Source organism: Cololabis saira, chromosome 14, assembly GCF_033807715.1.
Source record: "Cololabis saira isolate AMF1-May2022 chromosome 14, fColSai1.1, whole genome shotgun sequence".
Lineage (NCBI taxonomy): Eukaryota > Metazoa > Chordata > Actinopteri > Beloniformes > Belonidae > Cololabis > Cololabis saira.
In genome coordinates, this window is record NC_084600.1 from 32119765 (window position 1) to 32142452 (window position 22688).

General features: G+C 44.8%; 3 protein-coding genes across 3 annotated transcripts in view; 1 reads left to right on the forward strand and 2 right to left on the reverse strand.

Moving 5' to 3' along the window:
- The window catches only part of slco2b1 (solute carrier organic anion transporter family, member 2B1), a 36539-nt gene extending 29649 nt beyond the window's left edge, over positions 1 to 6890 (reverse strand). The window contains exons 1-4 of the mRNA XM_061740432.1: positions 6786 to 6890; positions 2873 to 2983; positions 1683 to 1820; positions 492 to 654 (exon numbers count right to left, since the gene is read on the reverse strand). Of these exons, the coding sequence (XP_061596416.1) occupies positions 492 to 654; positions 1683 to 1820; positions 2873 to 2962 (391 nt within the window). The 5' untranslated portion in view covers positions 2963 to 2983; positions 6786 to 6890. The remainder of the gene's footprint in view (positions 1 to 491; positions 655 to 1682; positions 1821 to 2872; positions 2984 to 6785) is intronic.
- A 7886-nt stretch (positions 6891 to 14776) lies between these two features.
- Positions 14777 to 15718, reverse strand: LOC133459270 (olfactory receptor 8G17-like). The gene has a single exon (XM_061739145.1). It carries the CDS (start codon positions 15716 to 15718, stop codon positions 14777 to 14779), a length of 942 nt encoding a protein of 313 aa, XP_061595129.1.
- A 4523-nt stretch (positions 15719 to 20241) lies between these two features.
- On the forward strand, positions 20242 to 21186 carry LOC133459360 (olfactory receptor 8G17-like). The gene has a single exon (XM_061739252.1). The coding sequence runs from the start codon at positions 20245 to 20247 to the stop codon at positions 21184 to 21186; it is 942 nt and encodes a 313-aa protein (XP_061595236.1). The 5' UTR covers positions 20242 to 20244.
- Positions 21187 to 22688: the final 1502 nt, after the last annotated feature.

Below are 22688 nucleotides of genomic sequence, written 5' to 3' on the forward strand. Positions count from 1 at the left end.
TAAGCAATGTGCTGTGTGCATGTGATTGAGGAGTGTACTTGCATTAAATCTGGTTGTTTTAGCCAAGACTATGCTACAATATATTTCCCCCAAATATATTTAAGTTCCCTGTTAAGGGCCAACCTTCAATTCTGTAAATTTCTTATTTATTCCCGTTAATTCCCGTTAATTCCCATATATTCCCGTTAATTCCCATATATTCCCGTTAATTCCCATGGAAAGTTTCTAACTTTGAAAATTCCCGGAATTTTGCAACCCTAGGTGGGATTAACCCATGATGAAAGTAATGGCAAAGGACCACAATGTGTTCAGTTGGAGACTCAAGCTAGGACGGAGCTCATTGTTCCAACCGTACCATACCAACCCAAAGTGAAGTATATTTTTCAATGGAAATGTGGCTGATATTTGGAGGAGCTTGAGGTTAGATCAGTCGCAGAAGTCACAGACACCCAACAACATGAGTATGTTTGTGTGTGTGTGTGAGGTCTCACAGCTGATGCGGTCCGTGTAGCTGTACTGCCCACTCAGGAAGTGTGGCATTGCCATCATCAGCGAGGCCAGACACGCCAGGAGAGCTCCGCCTCCGATGTACCGTGGCCGGTGGACGCGACTTCCAAAGAAACTGACAAAGACGATAAGGAGGGTGTTGCCCACCTTCACAAAGAAGACACAGACATGTTGACACGACCGTGGTTTATTTGAATGACAGAACTTCTCAAACTTTTGAAATTGTAAAAGAAATGTTGATGCTAGCAAAATGATGACGGGAAGTTTTCAATGTGTCAAATAGATGAGAGTTTAGAATCTTCTATTAGTTTTTCATGGAGATGAAAGCTACAGATGTCCAAGTTCTGGTCCCCGTGAAACTGATACTCAACAGACATTGGCTCATCTGTTTTTGTGGGAGTGTTGGATCATGTATTTACTGTATAACTGACGACCAGCATTCCTACTCCAATGCTGCAATTTTAGATGTATTTTATTGATATTAGTCAGGTTGCAGCTCCGCCTACGTCTCATGTTTTTCTGATTTAGCATACAGACGCAGTTACTATCAAGCCTGGAATAATCCCACAATCACATAAACCAACAGGTTCATGTTTAACCGTGCCTTGGATTTTTAAGGGGGCGGAGCCAGAACGCGCTTGCACCCCTTTATGAAACCTGTTGTTACAACTTTAACTTCAGTTCCTCTGCTGACTGTAAAGGTCCAGATCCGGACCAACTGTACATCAGAAATAAACTGGTATAAAATTGTTTTGGTCCCAAGATTTACATTTTACACCCATGTCAACTGTTTATATGTCATCAGATATAATTAATATAAAACAAGTTGTGTATGTATAATTAGGTATAATTAAGTATAATAATGTATAATTAGGCTGTGCTATCAATTGATTTGTGTTTTTAACAGTGACGTTAATCGTTTCAAGTTGGTTTCTGTTAATCTAACTAAAGTGGGCGCGTTCTCGCTTCTGGACCTGTTTTTCCACCCACTTGCCCATTTTTGGATTAACCATTGTTGGGTGTCACCAGTTGGTGCAAAGAGATGAAAAATAGGTTTTAAACAAATCTTCAGAAAGCCTGAGGCTGACATCACAGAGGGGTCATCTTGTTTATTGGTTATCTGGTTTTCTTAGTTTCACACAGAAACTCAGAAAAACAGGACAGCCTAAACTGACCTCGTTGAAGGCGGCGAGGATCCCGGACTTCTGGCTAGTGAGGCCGTAGCGCCGCTCGATGGTGGAGATGGAGCTCTTCATGTAGCCGGACACCAGCAGCTGCGCCAGCTGCAGCAAACTGTGACAGAACACGAAGAACTGCAGAGAAGAAGAGCGTCAGTTAGTGATAAGAGAGGGAGGATAAAAAGAGGAGGGATCAACAGCCAGGTCTGGAAAGGGCCACATCTGTACAGATGTTATTGTAGCTGAGTCTGTCTGCAACATACTCGCATCATAACACCATAGCTCCTGAGGAGTGCTCAGTTTTATTTAGTTTTACTCTCTAACTAGTGTTATCGTATAGAAGACATTACTTCTTGAAATGTGTTTGTCTGCTATCGTGCGTTTTTTCGTGGTTTGCGACATGCCTTAGTGACAGAGACAGGTACTAGACCCCCCTCATTGTTTGGTGAGCCACGCCTCTTTCACAGCGTTCCACATCCCGCTTCTTGGTGACAGGACATGTAGCACAATTAGAAATTGGGTTGAAATATAGATGGCGATTTGGGATAATTGTCCTCTGAGCTGTGTGAGAAGCTGTAGACACGACCAGTCAAGGCAGATTTTATGTCAGCGGGTTCTGGGAAGTTTAGTTTAGCAATTTCCTTACATGAAACAGATTTTGCTCTGGACTTAGTGAGGCAACTCTCTCCCTGAAGACTTCAGAGGCTTTTTTAAAAGATAGAACTCTTGTGTTTTATTTTCAGTCACAGACACTGTGGAAAACTCTCTAAGATGCTCTTTGTACAGCCAGTCTTCTTCCCAGTTCATGTAATTTGTTGCCAGATGTTCCTCCAGGCGGTTCTGTTTAGTAGCACTTAACAATTACACCCTTTTGTTGCTCATGTCCAACTTTTCTGAGACTCGTTGCTGCCAGGGAATTCAAAATGAGCCAGTATTTTACTTATGATGTTGTAAAGTCTCATTTTATTTTCCCTTTGGCAAGAAGATATGGATTTATGAGACTTGAAAATCAATTGCACTTTCAGCTTTCTGCGGTTGTCTATGGCAGCTGGATATCTTCATGTCTGGTACAAAACATAGAAAAACGAAAGCAGGAAGGACGGTTTGGACGTTTCCCCACAGCGCTCCCCCTCCCGCTCCCGCTTGTTACAACTCCCCCGGACAGTTTGACCTGAGTCCAAACAAACCTTGATGCTGTTGAAGGGGCCCCGGGGCCGGGCAGGGGGTTGTGACCCAGCAGGGCCAGAGTTCACAGCGCCACCTTGAGTCCCCATCATTCACCGTCTGAGGAGAAGACTCTGAAGAAACACAAAACATAATTTACGTGAGAAGTGGGGTGTTTACCGTCGACGTTGCTCCGTCACAACTCTCATTGTTGTTCTAAGAAGACTTCTGACCACAAGCACCCTCCGCCCTGCTCAGTTCACACAATAGTGCTATAACACGCCTGCAAACGCTGCAGATTTCTCGACCCACACAAAGACAACACGTCCCGCTTTAGCGGGCTCAGCAGACAGGCTGGTTGTCAGGCAGGAGTTAAAGCTGCTGGCTCCGGAGGTTTGGATGAAAACCAAACAAAACCACGCGGCTGGACCAGAACATTATGCAGCGAATAATGGAGATTTAAAACACCCTCAGATGAACAAAGTTATGCAACTTTCTTCTATTTATTGAATGAAACATGAAGAAAAAAAGCCAAGAGAGAGACATTAACAATGATCTCCGAGACGAAGGTGCTGCCGGATAGGGTTATAAGACATTTCCAAACACTGAAGTTGTCAGTCTTCCCAAGAGCTCCACGTCAGAGCTGCAGGCTTCCAGGAGATGTTCCAACCAGATGAACTACATTAACGGTCTCCTCTGGATGTGGAGGAGCTGTAACTCTACTCTGAGTCCCTTCTAAATCACAATTTCTCCTCCTACCTGGAGGCAGAGTCCAACCACCTGCAGAGGAAACCCATCTGGTTTTTCAGTCACTACCCACAGTTGGTGACCACAGCTGAAGGTAGGACCATAGATCCACTAGGGTCCACATTACTGCAGACGCTGCACTGATCCACCTGTAGATGTCCTGTGCCCTTCTTCCATCACTCATGAACAAGACCCCGAGATGCTGAAACTCCTTCACCTGAGGCAGAACTTCACTCCTGACCTGGAGAGGACATTCCTTTCTTTTCCTCCTGATTGAGAACCATGGTGTCAACTTTCGAGGTTCAGATTCTCCTCCCTGCTGCTTCACACGCAGCTGTGAACTGTGACCTGAAGACAATGGCTTGATGAAGCCAACAGGACCACAACATCTGCAAAAAGGTGGAACTCAGGGAAGATCTCATCCACCTTGGAGCCCGGCAGCCAACAGGCTTTTAAATCGTTATTTGAGGAGCCTTCTGTCTGTCTTTGCTCCCAGACTTTTTCTACCAAATCTTGATATTTTCTTTCTTTCTTTACCAGCAGTAAATCGAAACATGACATCTGAGGAATGGGTTGCAGGTCTGAAATGTAAGAATGGATGTGTTTTGACAGAGGAAACGACAAAGAGAAAAACAAGAAACATCAGAATCAGTGCTCAGACTGGAGCTCTTAGTGACTGATATAAAAGAAACAATGAACAGAGAGAAAGGCGGCGGTCAGTCCTGAGGGAGCCATCAGGAAGCAGCTTCTTATCGGACAAACATTGGCTGGACTGATGGCAGCTGGCTGCTCCATCTCCTCCCAGCACAAACTCAAAACAACTGACCTTCAGCCTCAGATAAAAACAACCAAACATGTGACGGGTTTCCCAACAACCAGCGGCTTCGCTGAAGTTGCTCAGGAGGTGGACTTACGCGCTAATAACGGACAAACACTTCAAATGTTCCTGCTACACCCCGACGTTCATCCGTGCTGCCAATGAGACTTTGGGGCTGATCTGGTCTCAACACTTCCTTTTCAGACGTCGTCAGCAGAAGTTTGTGATTTGAGACCCTGTCTGAAAGTTTGGGTTGTTGGGTTTTCTCTAGCTGTCTCTGGTCATCGCGCCACAAGTATGCTAACCACTGCAGCTGCAGGAAACCACGTCGTAATGACGGATATCTGGAAATATCCCTTAAAAGAGCATGAGGCAGGATTGAGGCAGGATTTATGAAAAAAATTAGTATACGTTTTAAGTTTTCTAGTAATAATGTCAGATAAAGTGTTCCAAACCAAAACAAATGAGCCCTCTAGTGTATCTCTCCGTTGCCTTGAACAGGCTGTGTGCTGAAAAATGTGCTGCAATTCGGACTCCGAATTTCCCGCGCTGGGCGGCGGATGTGACGTCACATGATGCTGCATGTGCGTTCTCCCCGTTCTCCCGTGCCGGCTTCACTGTTGGCTGCAGTACCCCCAACGGCCGTCGTGGTGAAGGGTGGCGCTAGAGAGTCTCATTTCTTAAAAGGAGCCTCATGCTCCTTTAAGACATCAGAGTTAAACACCTTTATGCTTATTTACCATGTATTTTGAAGCCTGCAGGCTCTGAAATGGCGCTCTTGAGGTTTTTCTTTAATGTTTCTCTGAACTTTGCGGCTCTCCAGGTAAATCTGCTGGGACGTCCAGTCCTGGACGACTGTCTTGAATGTTTCCCATTTGCTGATTTCCCATTTGACTAATCTTTTTCACTTTAGAACATCGAACTTTAAATAGTTGGGAAACATTTTTGTACTTTTTTTCAGTACTGATGTGCAGCAGTTGCTTCTCTAAGTCCGCTGCTGATGTCTTTCCCTCTTGGCATTGTGTTAACGTTCACATGAAATATCTAGACCAGCAAGCAGGCAAAACATCTGCTTTTCAGGACTCCTGATGAACAACTGATGATCTGCAACTTCTGGCTAAAACTTACATTCTTAAATTCTCTGAAAACAGTGGGGGTATTTATTTATTGAATCTAGCAAGAATTCATTTAGTTTTTAGTTTTAGCTGTAAACTTTCTCCAGGTTTTCAAACTTCACCGGTGAGTCTATAAGCAGCAGGAGTCCCATCACACTGATGTTTACCTTCATGTTTACATTTCTTTCCATTTAAAGTTTCGACGAGCCCCAGCGCTGCTGCTGCAAACATGAATCTTTTATCTTGTGACTTGTTAACTCTTTATAATCCACTGGTGTTTACTTCACTGTAAACACAGCCCCTCTACAGCCTAATGTTCCATAAATCTAGTCAAAACTGTCTTATTCTAAGCAAAAATATCTTTGCCAACGAGGTTTCTTACCTAGAATGGTCAAAACTAGGAAAACAATCTAAAATAGTCTTCTAATTTTCTTGAAATGAGGCTTTTACTTTGTTGTAAATTACGGTAGTTCCTGCAGTGTTGCAGGGCTGGGACAGCGACAAAAAAACATTTCTACAAGCATGCGTGTGGGCCACTTTGGAGGATGCAGACATCTGCATGAACACAAACTACTGTAAATGTGAGTGGTTCAGCCAGGCCTCCCTGGAGACGTTCTACACGATGAGAGCAGCATTTAAAGGTCTGGAGATGCTTGTTGTGCCTCCGTGTGGATGTTGATGGAGCTCAGCAGCTGGTCAGACTTGATTTAAATTCAGCTGACGATGCTGCTCCACAAGCTGAGAGCAGCTTCACTTCACACGTTATACTGCAAAAACTCATGTCCAAGAAAGCAAAAGAGGCCTTGTTTCAAGAACATTTGAAGACTATTTTGCTATTTTCAAAAATTGTAGTTGAGAGATTTTATTGCTTCATTAACAAAGATATTTCTGCTTAAAAAGAGAATATACAGAATAAATGGAACTATTTTTTGCAGTGTAAACGTACATCTTTTGTGATTTTAGTTTATTATTCAAACAGATTGCAAGTAGTATCATCTGTTTTCTCTGATTTGTGTAGAAAAGGAAGTATTCATTCATGAATCTGAGCTGCTGAAGAGTGAGGAATATGTTCTTTAGCTAGGTTGAGAGTCACTGCAGTAAAAGGTTGTATTCACTTTCACAGATATCCTGCATGGTTTTCTCTCCTTTCTTCTCCTGCAGTGTAGGGAAACTGTCTCTCTTTCTCATTCAACAGCTCTAATGAAGCAGAAACATCCTACAGTAAGACAAGAGACCGAAGACGCTGTTCAGACTCACTGTGAAAGCAGCAACTTGGACCTCGGCCTCTGACTCCTCGTTTCACTCTTGTAGTTCAGTTCTGGTTTGAGAAGCCACAACTACACTGCTGTCGATCCCCTGCCACGCTGAGGAAGGAGGAAGGAGGGAGGAGGAAGGAAGGAGGAGCTTCACAGTAGATCTGTGGAATTTGTTCCTTTCTTTGTTCTTGCAGTGCCGTTTTGGAAAGAGGTGGAAGAAACAGACCTGGAAGCTGGATGGGTTAGGATCTGACCTCCACTGAGCTCCAGTACTCAACTTTACAGCTGAAACATATTTTAAGACCAGGGTCACGTTTAGGAACAGGGCCAGGTTTAGGATCAGGAGGTTTAGGATGAGGGTCATGTTTAGGATGAGCACAAATGTAATATGAAACAAGTATAAAAGGCCCCAACAAAAGCCTATGACATGAACTAAGTTGCGCAAAGAAATGCCAGTCTAAAACTGTTTCTTCAAAACTGATGACGACTGAGAATGATCATCTGTATTGAAGTAAAATCCAGAATAAAATATGTTCCGTACTTTGATGTGGAACCAGAACGGTGATGGATTTGTGTTACCTCACAGGAACATCCTTCAGAGTATCACGGCAAGGACGAGTGTCCAGATTGCATGAGCTGGCAACAGGGGTGCCACAGGGAACAGTGCTTGGCCCTCATCTCTTTTCACTCTTTTCACTTTTACACCATCTCACGCCCCCTCCTTGAACCACCACCTTACTGTGGTGGAGGGGTTTGTATTGCCTGAATGATCCTAGGAGCTATGTTGTCTGGGGCATAACGCCTCTGGTAGGGTCACCCATGGCAAACAGGTCCTAGGTGACGGGCCAGACTAAGAGCGGTTCACAAGCTTTACCATGGTAAACAAAAAATCAAGGACCATTACGTCGCTCGGATTGGCGTCGCCAGGGCCCCTCACTGGAGTCAGGCTGGGGTTGGGGCTCGAAGACGAGCACCTGGTGGCCGGGTCTTTGCCCATGGGACCCGGCCGGGCTCAGCCCGAAACGGCGACGTGGGCCCGCCTTCCCGTAGGCCCACCACCCGCAGGAAGGACCATGATAGGCTGGTACCATGTGGTCTGGGTAGCAGTCATGACGGGGGGCCTCGGCGACGCAATCCCTGGACCAAAAGCCTTGCAGTAGGGACATGGAATGTCACCTTGCTGGGGGGAAGGGGCCGGAGCTTGTGCGGGAGGTGAAAGGGGCTGGACCCTCCACTATTCTGGAGTTGCCCAGGGTGAGAGGTGGCGAGCTGGTGTGGGCTTGTTTATAGCCCCCCAGCTCAGCCGCAATGTGTTGGAGTTCACCCCGGTGAACAAGAGGGTCGCTTCCCTGCGCCTTCAGGTCGGGAAAAGGTCACTGTTGTTTGTGCCTACGGGCCGAACAGCAGTGCGGAGTACCCGGCCTTCTTGGAGTCCCTGGAAGGAGCTTGATGGTGCTCCAACTGGGGACTCCAATATTCTACTGGGGGACTTCAACGCTCACATGGGCAATAACAGTGATACCTGGAGAGGCGTGATTGGGAGGAACGGCCTCCCTGATCTGAACCCGAGTGGTGCTTTGTTGTTGGACTTCTGTGCAAGTCACAGTTTGTCCATAACGAACACCATGTTCAAGCATAAGGTTCTCCATCAGTGCATGTGGCACCAGGACACCCTAAGCCGCCCGGAGGTCAATGATCGACTTTGTTGTCGTTTCATCTGACCTTCGCCCGTATGTCTTGGACACTGGGGTGAAAAGAAGGGCTGAGCTGTCAACTGATCACCACCTGGACAGACCGGGCAGACCCAAATGTATTGTGAGGGTCTGTTGGGAACGTCTGGCCCGAGCCCTCTGTCAGGGAAGTCTTCAACTCTCATCTCCGAGAGAACTCTCAGATCCCGGATGAGGCGGGGGACATTGAGTCAGAGTGGACCATGTTCTCTGCCTCCATTGTCGACGTGGCGGCTTGAAGTTGTGGACGTAAAGTCTCTGGTGCCTGTCATGGCGGCAACCCCAGAACCCGGTGGTGGACACTGGAAGTAAGGGATGCCGTCAGACTGAAGAAGGAGTCTTACAGGACTACGTTGGCCTGTGGGACTCCTGACGCAGTAGATAGGTACCGGCAGGCCAAGCAAGACGCAGCTCGGGCGGTCCTGGAGGCAAAAACTCAGGTCTGGGAGGAGTTCGGTGAGTACATGGAAGAAGACTTTCGGTCGGCCTCGAGGAAATTCTGGCGAACTGTTCGGCGCCTCAGAAGGGGGAAGCAGTACTCTGCCAACACTGTTTACGGTGCAGGTGGGGAAATGTTGACCTCGACTGGGGACATCGTCGGACCGTGGAAGGAATACTTCGAGGATCTCCTCAATCCGACTGACATGCCTTCCATTGAGGAAGCAGAGAGTGTGGACTCGGGGATGTGCTCATCCATCACCCAAGCCGAGGTCACTGAGGTTCATAAGCTTCTCAGTGGCAGGGCACCGGGGGTTGATGACATCCGCCCTGAGTACCTCAAGTCTCTGGATGTCGTAGGGCTGTCTTGGTTGACACGCCTCTGCAATAATGCATGGAAGAAAGGGACAGTACCGCTGGAGTGGCAAACCGGGGTGGTGGTCCCTCTTTTTAAAAGGGGGGATTGGAGAGTGTGTTCCAACTATAGGGGGATCACACTTCTCAGCCTCCCTGGGAAAGTCTACGCCAGGGTACTGGAGAGGAGAATACGGCCGATAGTTGAACCTCGGATTCAGGAGGAACAATGCGGTTTTCGTCCCGTTCGTGGAACACTGGACCAGCTCTATACCCTCCGCAGGGCGCTTGAGGGTTTGTGGGAATTTGCCCAACCACTCCACTTTCTGTGTGGAGTTTGCATGTTCTCCCCATGTTCCCTTGGGTAGCAATGTGAGCTACCCTCACATGCCCCCTCTGGCCAACCGGGGCGCCAGATGGGGTAGGGAGGATCTGGCCGGAATAACATGATCCTTCCACGCGCTACGTCCGGCCAGAGAAGCCCCACCCTGTCTGGTGAAAAGATGCGGCCTGCTCACTCCTCAGGTTAAGGAGGAGACCTGAGCTCAGTGCAGGGCCCTCCTGGGGTTGGTAGAGGATGGCAATGCCCAGGACTGTCACTTAGGTAGGAGCACTGGGTGATGAAAATGGAAAAATATCGGGGCTAAAAATATATTTTTTTTTAATTAAAAAAATCTAGCGGTGGAGACCAAAACTGTCTTTGTACCAGACTGAAGAGGACTAATTCACGCTTTAGATTTAGAAATCTAGTTTTCCTCTTAAGATGTACCACGTTATGCACCATCACATAAACATATCATATCACCATATCACCATCTCAAATGGTTTTAATTAGTGTAATGTTATTAAACAGAACCATACACAGGTCCTGAAATAAGCTGGGACCAGCTGCGAGGGGGGAAGTCAAGTGGACTTCAGTTCACCGACCTGAATGAGCTCTATGTGACTCATGCTGCAGGAATGCAGAAAGAAACAACATCAAGAGGACGAGAATGTGACCCTTGAAGGCAGCGCTTCTTCTCCAGTGAGAGCACAGGAACCAAATTGTTGTCAGATTTCATGGAGGAAACAAAAACTGGAGACAAATCCACAGAGAAGCAGATCTGAACAGTTGAAGATGGCGTCAGCCAATCAGAGCGCGACCTGCCTCAATGGAGGTTTTAGTGTCATGTAATCCGCTGATGTTCTCCAGAATTAGCAAACTGGGAAACTGGGTTTCGATATTGTTTTGATATTCAGGTTTTCTCAGTCAGTATAAAGTTAATAATAACAACAAAAGCGAGTGATGGAACATTTGTCACTGACCTTACTTTACCATTCTGAAGTGGGAGACATGACTACATGACTACATGACTACATGATGATGATGATGTCAGGAAACTGAGTCAACAGTGGAGTAATATGACCAGCAGATGGAGCCACAACCTCAACCACCAGACTTTATCCATCAGAGGTGGAGGGACAGATCATCGGCTGCCCCCTCCCCCCCCTGATGAACATTTACACCTCCCGCTGCCTCAGCAGAGCCACTAAAATCATAAAAGACCAGAGGTGGAAAAAGTACAAAAATATTGTACTTAAGTAAAAGTACAGATTTTCTGCTTGAAAATTACTTAAATAAAAGTAAAAAGTACCCATTAAGAACATTACTTAAGTAAAAGCATAAAAGTACCTCAAAATAAATATAATAAAGTACCAAAAGTACCGAATGTACTTAAGTACAAAAGTAAAAAGTACAAAGTACAAAATTCTTTTCAAAAGGATTGCAAAGAAATGAAGTCCCAACATTGTCATGCTATCGAAAGTGGCTTTATTCCAAGAATTTGCTTACAACTCTAAATAATGGTGATATTATTCTGACCTCTTTAGCGTTTGTCTCCATTACCCCATTTTAATTTCTCCCTTTGCTAATCACTGCTGCTGTACCCCATTGGCCCCGCTGACAGGTCCACCCTCAGCCTGTACTTCTGAAGTCCATCCATCCAAGTCAATCCATGTCCAGGTCAGAATATATTCTTTGCTGAGTTTGCTTTTCTTCTGAGCGTGTGTCGTTCCTCCTCCATTTTCAGCACTGCTTGTGTCTTCAAAGTAGCCATGCAGCAGAACTCCGCCCACCTTGGAGCGCAGCCCCTTATAGGCTACTCTATGAGCGCAGCCCCGGTGTGCTGTTCTCACGGCAATAGCCTACATTTTCATTTAATGTAAGACTTTAATTTGTAGCAAGTAACGACGTGTCCAATTTAAAATATAGTGGATTAAAAGTACGATTTTTTTCCTTGAAAATGTAACAAAGTAAAAGTAAAAGTAAAATAAAAGTATCAATAAAAGTACAAATTTTCAAAAATCTTACTTAAGTACAGTAACGAAGTACTTGTACTTCGTTACTTTACACCACTGTAAAAGACAGCGCCCACCCCGGCTCTGACCTGTTTGACCAGCTGCCTTCAGGAAGACGGCGAGACAGTTCCGGGGGTTGGTCTCGGGGCGCCGCAGGCGGGATACGGGGAGCCGGCAGGATACGGGCAGCCGGTCTAGGGGCGGACAGGATGCGGGGAGCCGGCTTCGGGGCGGACAGGATGCGGGGAGTCGGCTTTGGGGCGGACAGGATGCAGGGAGCCGGCTTCGGGGCGGACAGGATGCAGGGAGCCGGCTTCGGGGCGGACAGGATGCGGGGAGCCGGCTTTGGGGCAGACAGGATGCGGGGAGCCGGCTTTGGGGCGGACAGGATGCGGGGAGTCGGCTTTGGGGCAGACAGGATCCACGGAGCTGGCTCGGGTGGAACCCGGGTCCTCGGCGCTGGCTGAGGGGGAACCCTGGTCCTCGGCGCTGGCTGAGGGGGAACCCGGGTCCTTGGCGCTGGCTGAGGGGGGACCCGGGTTGGAGCAGAGGCGGATGATTCTAGGACCACCGCCGGAACAGGAATGGAGGGTGATGCGTTCAGGACCACCACCGGAGCCAGAACAGGGGGCGATGCATCCAGGACCACCGCCGGAGCCGGAACAGGGGCGAGGCATCCAGGACCACCGCCGGAGCAGAGGCCGATGGGCCCAGGACCGCGCCGGAACAGGAATGGAGGGCGATGCGTCCAGGACCACCGCCGGAACAGGGGCCGATGCGTCCAGGACTACCGCCGGAGCAGAGGCCGATGCGTCCAGGACCACCGCCGGAGCAGGAACAGACTGGAGCGGATGCCAACGTCGCCTCCCCTGGGGTCGAGGACACCTGGGCCCCCCTCGAGCCAGGCATGTTCCCCAGAAGGGGGGAAGAGGCTGGGGTGCGTCTGGGACCACCTCGGGAACAAAGTGAGGTGCGTCCAGGACCCCCACGAGAGCGGGCCGGGGCTGGCAACAGGCCCCTGTCCTCTTCACCAAGCGGTGGAAGAACTCCACTCTGTTGGGGTAGAAAAATTCCCACAGATCCATGGTCTCTCCTGCTGGGTCCATAATGGCTGATCCGCTCTGTCACGAGTGTGGTTTGTTGAGGACCCAAACGCAGGAGAGCAGGAGGCAGAAGTTGCAAAAGCAGGATTTAATAATTAAAAACCAAAAGCGCTGCAGAGCAGGGTTGACCAAAAACACGAGAAGAAAAAATCCAAGACCCATGCACAGTGACAAGAAAGTATTCTATTCTATTCTATTCTATTCTATTCTATTCTATTCTATTCTATTCTATTCTATTCTATTAATTTACTCAGTTCTTCTGCTTGACTTTGGCCTTCTGTCCATCAGAGATGTTTGTTGAAATCAGTCTCTGTCCAGTCAACATCTGAATCCCAGCCAGGGTTTATTTGCGAGTTAAAAGTGGCCTTGAAAGTGACCCTGGTGTTTTATTCCTGCAGGTTCCACACTGGTCCTTCCTGTGCTTGTCCATGTGGAGCCAACGTGTTCTCACCCACTTTAAGGTCTTACAGCCACAAATATGGGAACAAAAATTTTTTTTACAGACACCACAAACCCAAGATAGTCTGTGTTTTTGTCATTGGTTTCATTTGTTTGTCCACGCATCTGAGTTTCTTTTCTTGGGAATTAAAAAGAACAACAGTCCGTATGTCCCAGGTTTTATCCTGTTTTTAGTCAACGACAGAAACGTCTGCAGGCAACAGACGTCTGAACCCCCCGAGTCATCACCAACTCTTCTGACATGCCGGCAGATGGTTTCTCAGCTGCATTTATATCTGCCTTTTGGATCTTCTTTGAAACCTCTGCTCTCTGGCAATGTGTAAAGCTGCTTCCTACAGCCTATATGCATCTTTTTTTTTCTTACAAAAATCCTAACCCTTTACAAAGAATAAGCATGAAAATTCCAGTTAGTCATCTCTGATGTCTCATCGTACTGTTACTGTGGATTATTATCCATTACCCAGCATCTCTGTTTACTAACTAGTCTGTAAATCTGTCTTTTTTAATTGTCTATCTTCTACTGTGTTTTGTTTTTGCTGTTTGTTTAGTTTTTTTTTCTGTTTTATTAATGTTGTTGTAGTTCTTATGTTTTGTTGTGTTTTATTAGGGCCCAAGCACTTACAGTACGAAGGCCCTATTGTATCTGTAGGAATTTTTTCTTTCTTCTTTCTTCTTTATTTTTCCGACAAAATGAGGGCCTTTTTGCCCCCCTAAACGTGCCCCAAAAGTCAATAAATTTTACACGCAAGCCAGGCCTGGCGAAAAATTTGATATTTAATGGTTTGCATTAATGTGCGTGGCCTAATGGCTCAACAGCGCCCCCTCGAAGCCTCAGCCCCACAATACGGTTTGACATACATGCACGAAAATCGGTACAAACCTGTAATGTCGCAACTTAAAGAAAAGTCTCTTGGCACCATGGCCGAAGAAGAACAGGAAGTCGGCCATTTTGAATTAATCGTGTAATTTTTGCGCAATTTATGCCATTCCTTTGGCAGTTTCCTATCTCAGGTTAAGTCAACTCGGAGTTCAGGTTTAAACTCAGAGTTTGTTGAACCTGCTTCCTGGAATACCCCTCAGGTCGGCTACATTTGTATCTTCATAGTGATCGCATCTGCTCAAAACGAATACATCTGAAAAGTTTCTGCTTTTCTCAGCCTTCAGTCAAACAATCGGGCCCTTTGGACAAAAACAGAAGAAGACATTTGCAGCATCTCGGGAAACACGTTCCTGACTGTGTTTGAATCTGTCTTGAAGAAGCATTCATTAAAAAAAACCCACATAAGTAAATAAATAAATCAGTACACACAACAAAAAAAGAACTTATTATTGATTTCATTTTTGGTATCTTGAAGGAAGTTTGACAACAAACCTTTTAAAGATAAAAACAGTCACAAGTTTTAATGCAACAGCTTTGATTTAATGAAGTATTCACAGTTAAAATGTGTTAAAGTAAAATTTTAAAGGTTGTGAATGTCATTATTTATTTTTAAATACACCAAACCTTCTAAAAAGCAAATTAAATGATTTGCTTTTTATGATACTGAGATGAAATGTCCCCACTGAAATCATCATGACGACAACACCTTTTTGGAAGGTAAAAACTTGAACAGAAACCTTCGGATCTCCTTTGACTGAAGCCCGTAAATGACAGGGTTGAGGGTTCCTGGGATGACGTGAAACAAAATCAAACAAAGTTTTCTCTGCTCGGCGTACTCTGGGTAGCGATGAAATGCGATGCCGACCTTTCCGGAAGTAAACATGACTATGTAGACGATGAGATGAGTGCTGCAGGTCTTCAGGGCTTTACTGTTCAAGGACTTGCTCTTGCTGGTCAGACACACCACGATGATCATGGTGTAGGTCAGAACCGTGCTGCCGACTGAAGCTACAGACAAAACCACGGTGAAGGTGATGCCGTAGATGTTGTTGATCACCACGCTCTCACATGACAGCTTAAACAACGAGGCATTGTCACAGCACGGATTAGCGATCAGAGTCCTGCAGCGGCTCAACCGGATGGTCAGACCGAGCAGAATCCCGACCAGAACGAAGGCCACGCCCCAGGCTGACACCGTCAGCTTCAACAACATCTTATTGGTCATTATCACGGTGTAACGCAAAGGATTACAGATGGCCATGTATCTGTCGAAGGACATGATCATGAGAATAGTCTGAGCGGTGGTGGCAAACATGTGAGAGATGAACGCCTGAATCACACACTCGTAGTAGCTGATGAGGATCTCGGAGCGATGCCCAAGAATACTAATCAGGAGACGAGGAACCATGATGGAGTTACCGAGTATGTCATTAAAGGCCAGGTTGCAGAACAGCAGGTACATGGGAGTATGGAGGCCTCTGTCGATGAAAACCAGGACAATGATGCCCAGGTTGCCTATGATGATAAACAGGTAGCAGAAAAGGAAAGCAAAAAAGACGGGGTACATGGAAGCCTCTGAGAGCTTCAACCCGTCCAGCTGGAGGGTGAAGCTGTTGAAGGTGTAGTTCTCCATCCACCTGAAACACAACAAAAAATAAGAAGCGATTGACATTTCTTAAACAGCTACGACATGTATCTGAAAACTAGAAATGCTTGAAAACAAATATGAACGTAAATCACCTGCAGCGTTCTTGTCCTACTGCACTTACTGAACCACAACCCCGACACACCGTTACCTGCGTTTCATTTTTATAGAGGCTTGTGGACCAATAAACAGGTTGACCCGACACGCACACAGGAGGGAGAGGAATCGGAGAACCCATGGCTGACGTCATCCACAGGTTTCTGAGGGACGAGAAACTTTCCATCCTCGCGATTGAGGAAACGTGTTATCAACTATGTGTATCCAAACACACCACACGTTAAGAATGTAATTGTTAATTCTCTTGTGTGCATATATATTAATGGTTAATACCATGTTGGTAAGAACCTAAGGCATATATACATATATATATATATATATATATATATATATATATATATATATATATATATATATATATATATATATATATATATATATACATACATATATATATACATATATATATATATTTTTTTTAGGGGAGGGGGGCGGGGGTGAGGGGGTGACATCCACTGCTAGTCTAAGACACGAAAAAACATAGGGAAACGCACAACGAGCACACGAGCCTTGGAAATCTGTAAGTGTGTGTGTGTGTGTGTGTAAAGTTAAAACGATGCTCTACCTAAACTGTAACTGTAGAGGAGGACGGAGGGTGCAACCCCGCCACCCGAGAGAGCAGAAGTCAACAAGGAAGAAACTCAAACCCAGGCCACCAGCCGCTCCACGGACGGCCAGAAGAGGGCGGGAGGAACCGAGGTACAGATACAATAGGGCCTTCGCACTGTCAGTGCTCGGGCCATAATAATAAAATAATATGAAATGAAATAAAATAGAAAATAATGAAAAATAAAATAAACAGACATAAGAGGAACTCTAAATAAAAATAAAATAGAAATGGTTAGCAATACCATACTTCCCTATAATTAAATTAAATCAAATTAAATGAATCTTCCAAGGATGCCAAAGAATTAACAAGAGAAAGAATAGGTTCCCAAATATGAGAAAACTTATCAGAGCAACCCCTAATACCGTATTTAATTTTCTCTAAATATAAAAATGACATCAGGTCTTTCAACCAAGAATTGGGAGATGGAGGTTTTTGGTCCTTCCATTGAAGTAGAATACGTCTACGAGCTACAAGAGAGGAAAAAGCAATTATATTAATCTCCTTCTTAGTAAAACTATTAAAATCTTAGGGTACACCAAAAATAGAGATTAAAGGGCTAGAAACGACCGGTTTATTGAGGGCTTTTGAGAGAGTATTATAGAAAGATGACCAGAATGAACACAGCTTTGGGCAGGAAAAGAACATATGTGTATGGTTAGCAGGTGATAAAGAGCATCTGTGACATTTATCACCTGTATCAAACAGTCTATTAAGTTGGACTTTGGACATGTGAGTTCTGTGTACCACCTTAAACTGAATCAGTGTCAACTTGGCGCAAGATGAGGTATAATTAATTCTGTCAGCACGTTTGGCAGCGCGGTGGCTTAGTGCAGTGATTCTTAACCATAGGGCCGCGGCCCACACTTGGGCCGCGAGCGCCATCTAGTGGGCCGCAAAAAGAATTCAGTTTTGTACGTGTGGGCCGCGAGGGCCGCGGGACTGCATAGCAACTCCCGACCAAATGAGGAGAAAACACTCAGCTAGCTGTACGTGTAATAGTAAGAGAAATGGTGTGTATTTACAGAGTAAATCCTTCATTTTGCACAGAGTAGGTTTAGATCCGCCAGGATCGGGGATCGATTACTTGGGTCTGCGCCCAGAGCGAGCGAGCGCGGCGTGATCATTTCGCGTCCCCGCGGCCGGGGAGGTCGGCTGAGGCTGCCGCTCGGGCGGTGGCTCCATCGTTACTGGTGAAAGATGGTAGATGTAGATGCGTGGGCTGACGTGTCTGCTGGAATGGACTGTTGGTCGGGCTTTCGAAAAAGCATCAGAAAGACTCGGCTGGTCCGCAGCCAGAGAGCTGCGGTGCGGGCTGTGCCCGTCGCAGCTGATCAGGCTCGGATGAAACCCGAGACACCGAGTCCTGACAACTTATTAATGTAAATAACTTAAAGTAAAATCAAACTAAGTTTTGTCTTCGCTCTATTTTTAAATATGCAACCGGAATGGACAGATTAATCCTGGTTCAGTTTTCCCACTGGGACAAAACCAGTATCTCATACGTTCAGAGACCGTGGCGTTCAAAGTGTGAAAGTGAAACACCACTGAAACAAAACACAAAGTTTTTCATCAAACATATCCACTCAAGTCTGAACTGAAGTCACAGAAAAATAAACTGACCATCTTAAAACATCCATGTTTGGGTCCAGATACAGCTGTGAGGCAGCTTTCTCCACAATGAACATAATTAAAACTAAATATCGTTCCAGGCTCAACAATGAGCACCTTCACATGCATATGAGAACCTGACACCATCCAGCCCAGATTTAAAGTCCTGACAGGAGAAATTAGAGCTCAGTTCTCTCACTGAACGACAGAAAGTGGGGGCATAAGATTAAAAGAGGGGAAGAAAGAGAAACTGCAAAACTGTTCAATTGTTAAGATGTGTTTATATTCATTTATTATAAAAATGTGTTGAGACAATTAACAAAGAAAAGGGGAAATTCAAACTGCTGGTAGATAAATAAAATAAGATAGCATTTGAAAAATAAAATAAAATCTATTTTATTTTTAAGAAAAAAAAATATGTTTAATTCAAGTTACACATGTTAAGTGGCAAATATGTACTTTTTTAATATAACAGTCAGATGCAGATGTTGATACAACTATGAGGCTACTTGAATATATATATATATATATATATATATATATATATATATATATATATATATATATATATATATATATATATATATATATTTATATATATATATATATATATATATATATATACATACATACATACATATTATGATGTTCTGGACCTTCGCTTGAGTAAATTTTCTCTAAATGGACCTCTCAATGTTTTAGTTGAATACCCCTGCTATACAGTGTTAATATTTAATGGGCCCCGTGCCACTCTGTACTGAAAAAATTGGGCCCCAAGGTCAGAAAGGTTAAGAACCCCTGGCTTAGTGGTTAGCACTGTTGCCTCACAGCAAGAAGGTTCCCGTTTCGAGTCCCAGGCCCAGCAGGGTCTTTCTGTGTGGAGTTTGCATGTTCTCCCTGTGCTTGCGTGGGTTTCCTCCGGGTACTCCGGTTTCCTCTCATAGTCCAAAAACATGCATGCTAGGTTAATTGATCATTCTAAATTGCCCATAGGTGTGAGTGTGTCTGGTTGTTTGTGGGGACTGCGGGTGGAAACTAGCAATTCTGCTAAAACTTGGTGTATTTACACTGCTTAATGTAGTGTTCATGAATATGCATTGTCCCGTCTAAATAAACTTTGAAACTGTCTAGTAGACTAGACGGGATGTACCCAAAAAGTGAATGTAAGGAGCATTTATGGGTACAAGTCGGGAACCGGCCTACTTTACATATTTCAAGGGTGCTGAATCAAAAAAAAACAGTACCCTAGCGAAATTTTGAGTTTTTGACCTTCTAATTTGCATATCAAAATGGCCGCCAAATTGCCCATCTTGCACTTCTTCTTCTGGTAGTAATTTGGATCTGTTCTGGTTGTCAGCTGGACTCTACCAACACTCTCAAGTCTTGTTCAAATCTGAGGGAAGAACAGAGCAGTGGACTGGTGGACTGGTGTTGCGGTCTGTTGTGGTGTGCAGAGATGAGGCTGTACCGACAGACCTCTGTTCCTACCCAGATGCAAGTTGTTGAAACTCAGTGCTGCTGACATGTTTTTTTGACAGGATATTCTTTCTCTGCACACCTGCTTAAGATAACGTCATCATGTGTTGATAATTAGTAGCACTGGGGAACAACTAACAACTAGATCCTGTAAAAACTGCAAGGGGGGTACTTATTATTCTCCACATTTTTTTTGTTGGTTTTTTTTTAATTCATATTTGTTAAATAAATAATGGCTCAGCAGAAAGACACATCTTTATCATTTGACCTTGTATTTACCTCATGAGGTAAAATAATGATAATCGTTTTTACACAGAAAAAAGATTAAAAGGGAGGTTGCCAACTGTATGTGAAATATTTCCAGTGTTTAAATGAAAAACGTTCAGATTCGAGGGCTATGACCTTGGAGTTTGTCGGTGGTTACTACGACTACCAGTCTGACGTCACATAGAAGACCTCCTATCAGGTGAATCCATGTCTTTATAAACAGAAACCTCAGGTAGCGCTGGCATTGTCGTAAGGTCGCCTGCTGCATGTTTGGTGATGAAAAAGAACCGGCAAAATCAAAGGTAATGTTCCGAGCTTCTTCTGGAAGTGTTAAAACTGTGATGAATTTGCCATTATTTGTAGATCACTGGCATCGGTTCTTCATGTTTCTTTTAGGGAAAGACACTTGGTCGTTTGATGTTTTCATTTCAGGTGGATGGAGAACTACACCTTCAACAGCTTCACCCTCCAGCTTGAGGGGTTGAAGGTCTCAGAGGCTTCCATGCACCCAGCCTTTTTCTCTTTCCTTTTCCTCTACCTGTTTATCATCGTAGCCAACATGGGCATCATTGTCCTGGTTTTCATTGACAGAAGCCTCCATCAGCCCATGTACCTGCTGTTCTGCAACCTGGCCTTTAATGACATACTCGGTAACTCTTACATGGTTCCTCGTCTGCTTGTAGATATTCTGACACCTCCATCTGAGCGCCTCATCAGTTATAACCAGTGTGTGGTTCAGGCGTTCGTCTCTCACATATTTGGCACAGCTTCCCACACGGTTCTCATGATCATGGCCTTCGACAGATACGTGGCCATCTGTAATCCTCTGCGTTACGCCCTGATAATGACCAAAGAAATGGTGGTGAAGCTGATCGTTTCAGCCTGGGGCGTGGCCTTCGTTCTGGTCGGGATTCTGCTCGGCCTGACCGTTCGGTTGAACCGATGCAGGACTCTGATCGCTAATCCGTACTGTGATAACGCCTCGTTGTTTAAGCTGTCATGCGAGAGCGTGGTGATCAACAACATCTACGGCCTCGCCTTCACCGTGGTTTTGTTAACGTCCTCCATCGGCAGCATCGTCCTCACTTACATGAAGATCACGGTGGTCTGTCTGACCAGCAAGAGCAAGATGTTAAACACAAAAGCCCTGAAGACCTGCAGCACTCATCTCTTCGTGTACTTAATTATGTTCTTTTGTGGAAAATGCACCATCGTGCTGCATCGCTTCCCTCAACTCTCCGACCAGAGAAAACTTTCTGCCATCTTGTTTCATGTCATCCCTGGCAGCTTGAACCCCATCATTTATGCGGCTCAGTCGAAGGAAATCAAAAGGTTCTTGTCAAAGTTGCTCCGGTCCAGGAAGGTTTCATCGCCATGAGGATAACGTGCCGTACAGGCCCAAATAAATGTACTCGTATCTGACCTTTTTGTCCAAGAGTGATGTCACGAGATAAATCTTAAATCTTTTGACATCTAAATACGAACAATAATTTCTTCGTTTTGATCATGCCCTTTTTCTTCATTACATGTTGAAAGAAGTCTAGTTGTCTTGTTGTTTTTTCCATTGAAAATGTCACCAAAGTTCAAATCTGACACTTATGGGGCTCAGATTAAGGAAAACAAGATTATTTTTTAATTTATTGATTTAATTTAACTGCTGAAAAAAGAACCTTTTGGGAAAATACAGTTCTGCAAAGTAAGTGATGTGCATGTATGTTCTCAAAAAATGAATTAAAGTCTTTCTTGAGTAAAAGAGTAAAAGTGTTTGTTGCTCCAATGTTCATTAATGACACAAAAGCGGACGCAAGGGGAACTGTTTAAATGCAGCTGCCTTCTGTAGTTGGGAAGTGAGTACATTATTTCAAATGTTATTGAGAAATCTGTGTATCCATCCTTGTGAAATGGCATCTGAAAAAAGGACTGCCAGGTCCTGGGATGATTTCCCAAAACCTTTCAGGCCAAACACCACCATCATGTTGACTTGTGAGAACAGTTATTACACAATCACAAGCCATATTAAATTAAAAATAAGAACAGCTATTTCTTCACAGCTCAGAATTCAAGTTCACCGAAAGCACTACGTAGCTAAAGTTTTCAACAAGTCCCCAAACCCTCCGGGCCAACCCAGACCAGAACACACCAGGCTGTCACATTCTCTCTTAGCAAAACTGTGAAGCACTAAAGTTACACCCCATAGACTACACAACAACTGTCACTCAAAAACAGACCACAAAAGAACTAATCAAAAAACAAAGAACCTCATTATGCAAAACTGTGTCTGTAGGATTTTACATGATGAGGTAGGCTACGAAAACAGTCCGGACCCTAGTGGTCTGTAGATGAACTGCAGGACTGGACCCAGATCCCAGTTGTTGTTAAAGCAGCACAATGTAACTTTCAGCTTTTGTTGAGTTTGGCGGCTCCTTTGGACAGTTTTACAGCTTTACCAGTAGTGTGGCAGGGTTCCTACCATCCACCTCCAAGTTACATAGTGCCAGTGAAGGCGATACAGACCCCTCAGACCATGACAGAGGTGTCATTAAACCTGTTGTAAGTTGATGTACCATCACAATGACTCTGGAGATATTATATTAAGGTGGAAAAGTTACATTGTGCTGCTTTAAGGGAACCGCAGGTTATATTCCATACCCTAGTGGTTGGTAGAGGAACCACAGGTCTGGTTTTAGACCTTAGTCGTAACAAGTGGTGTAAAAGTTGCTGTAAAAAAAATTGGAGAACATTGTTTATTGCAGTGGGGTCAATAACCCCACTGCAATAAACGCATTCATCACTGTTGTGGATTCTTTTTGTTTTGATCACAAGAATCGACTTGGGCGATCACCTTCATAACAATATTTCTCTCTGTGCAACACAAGCTTA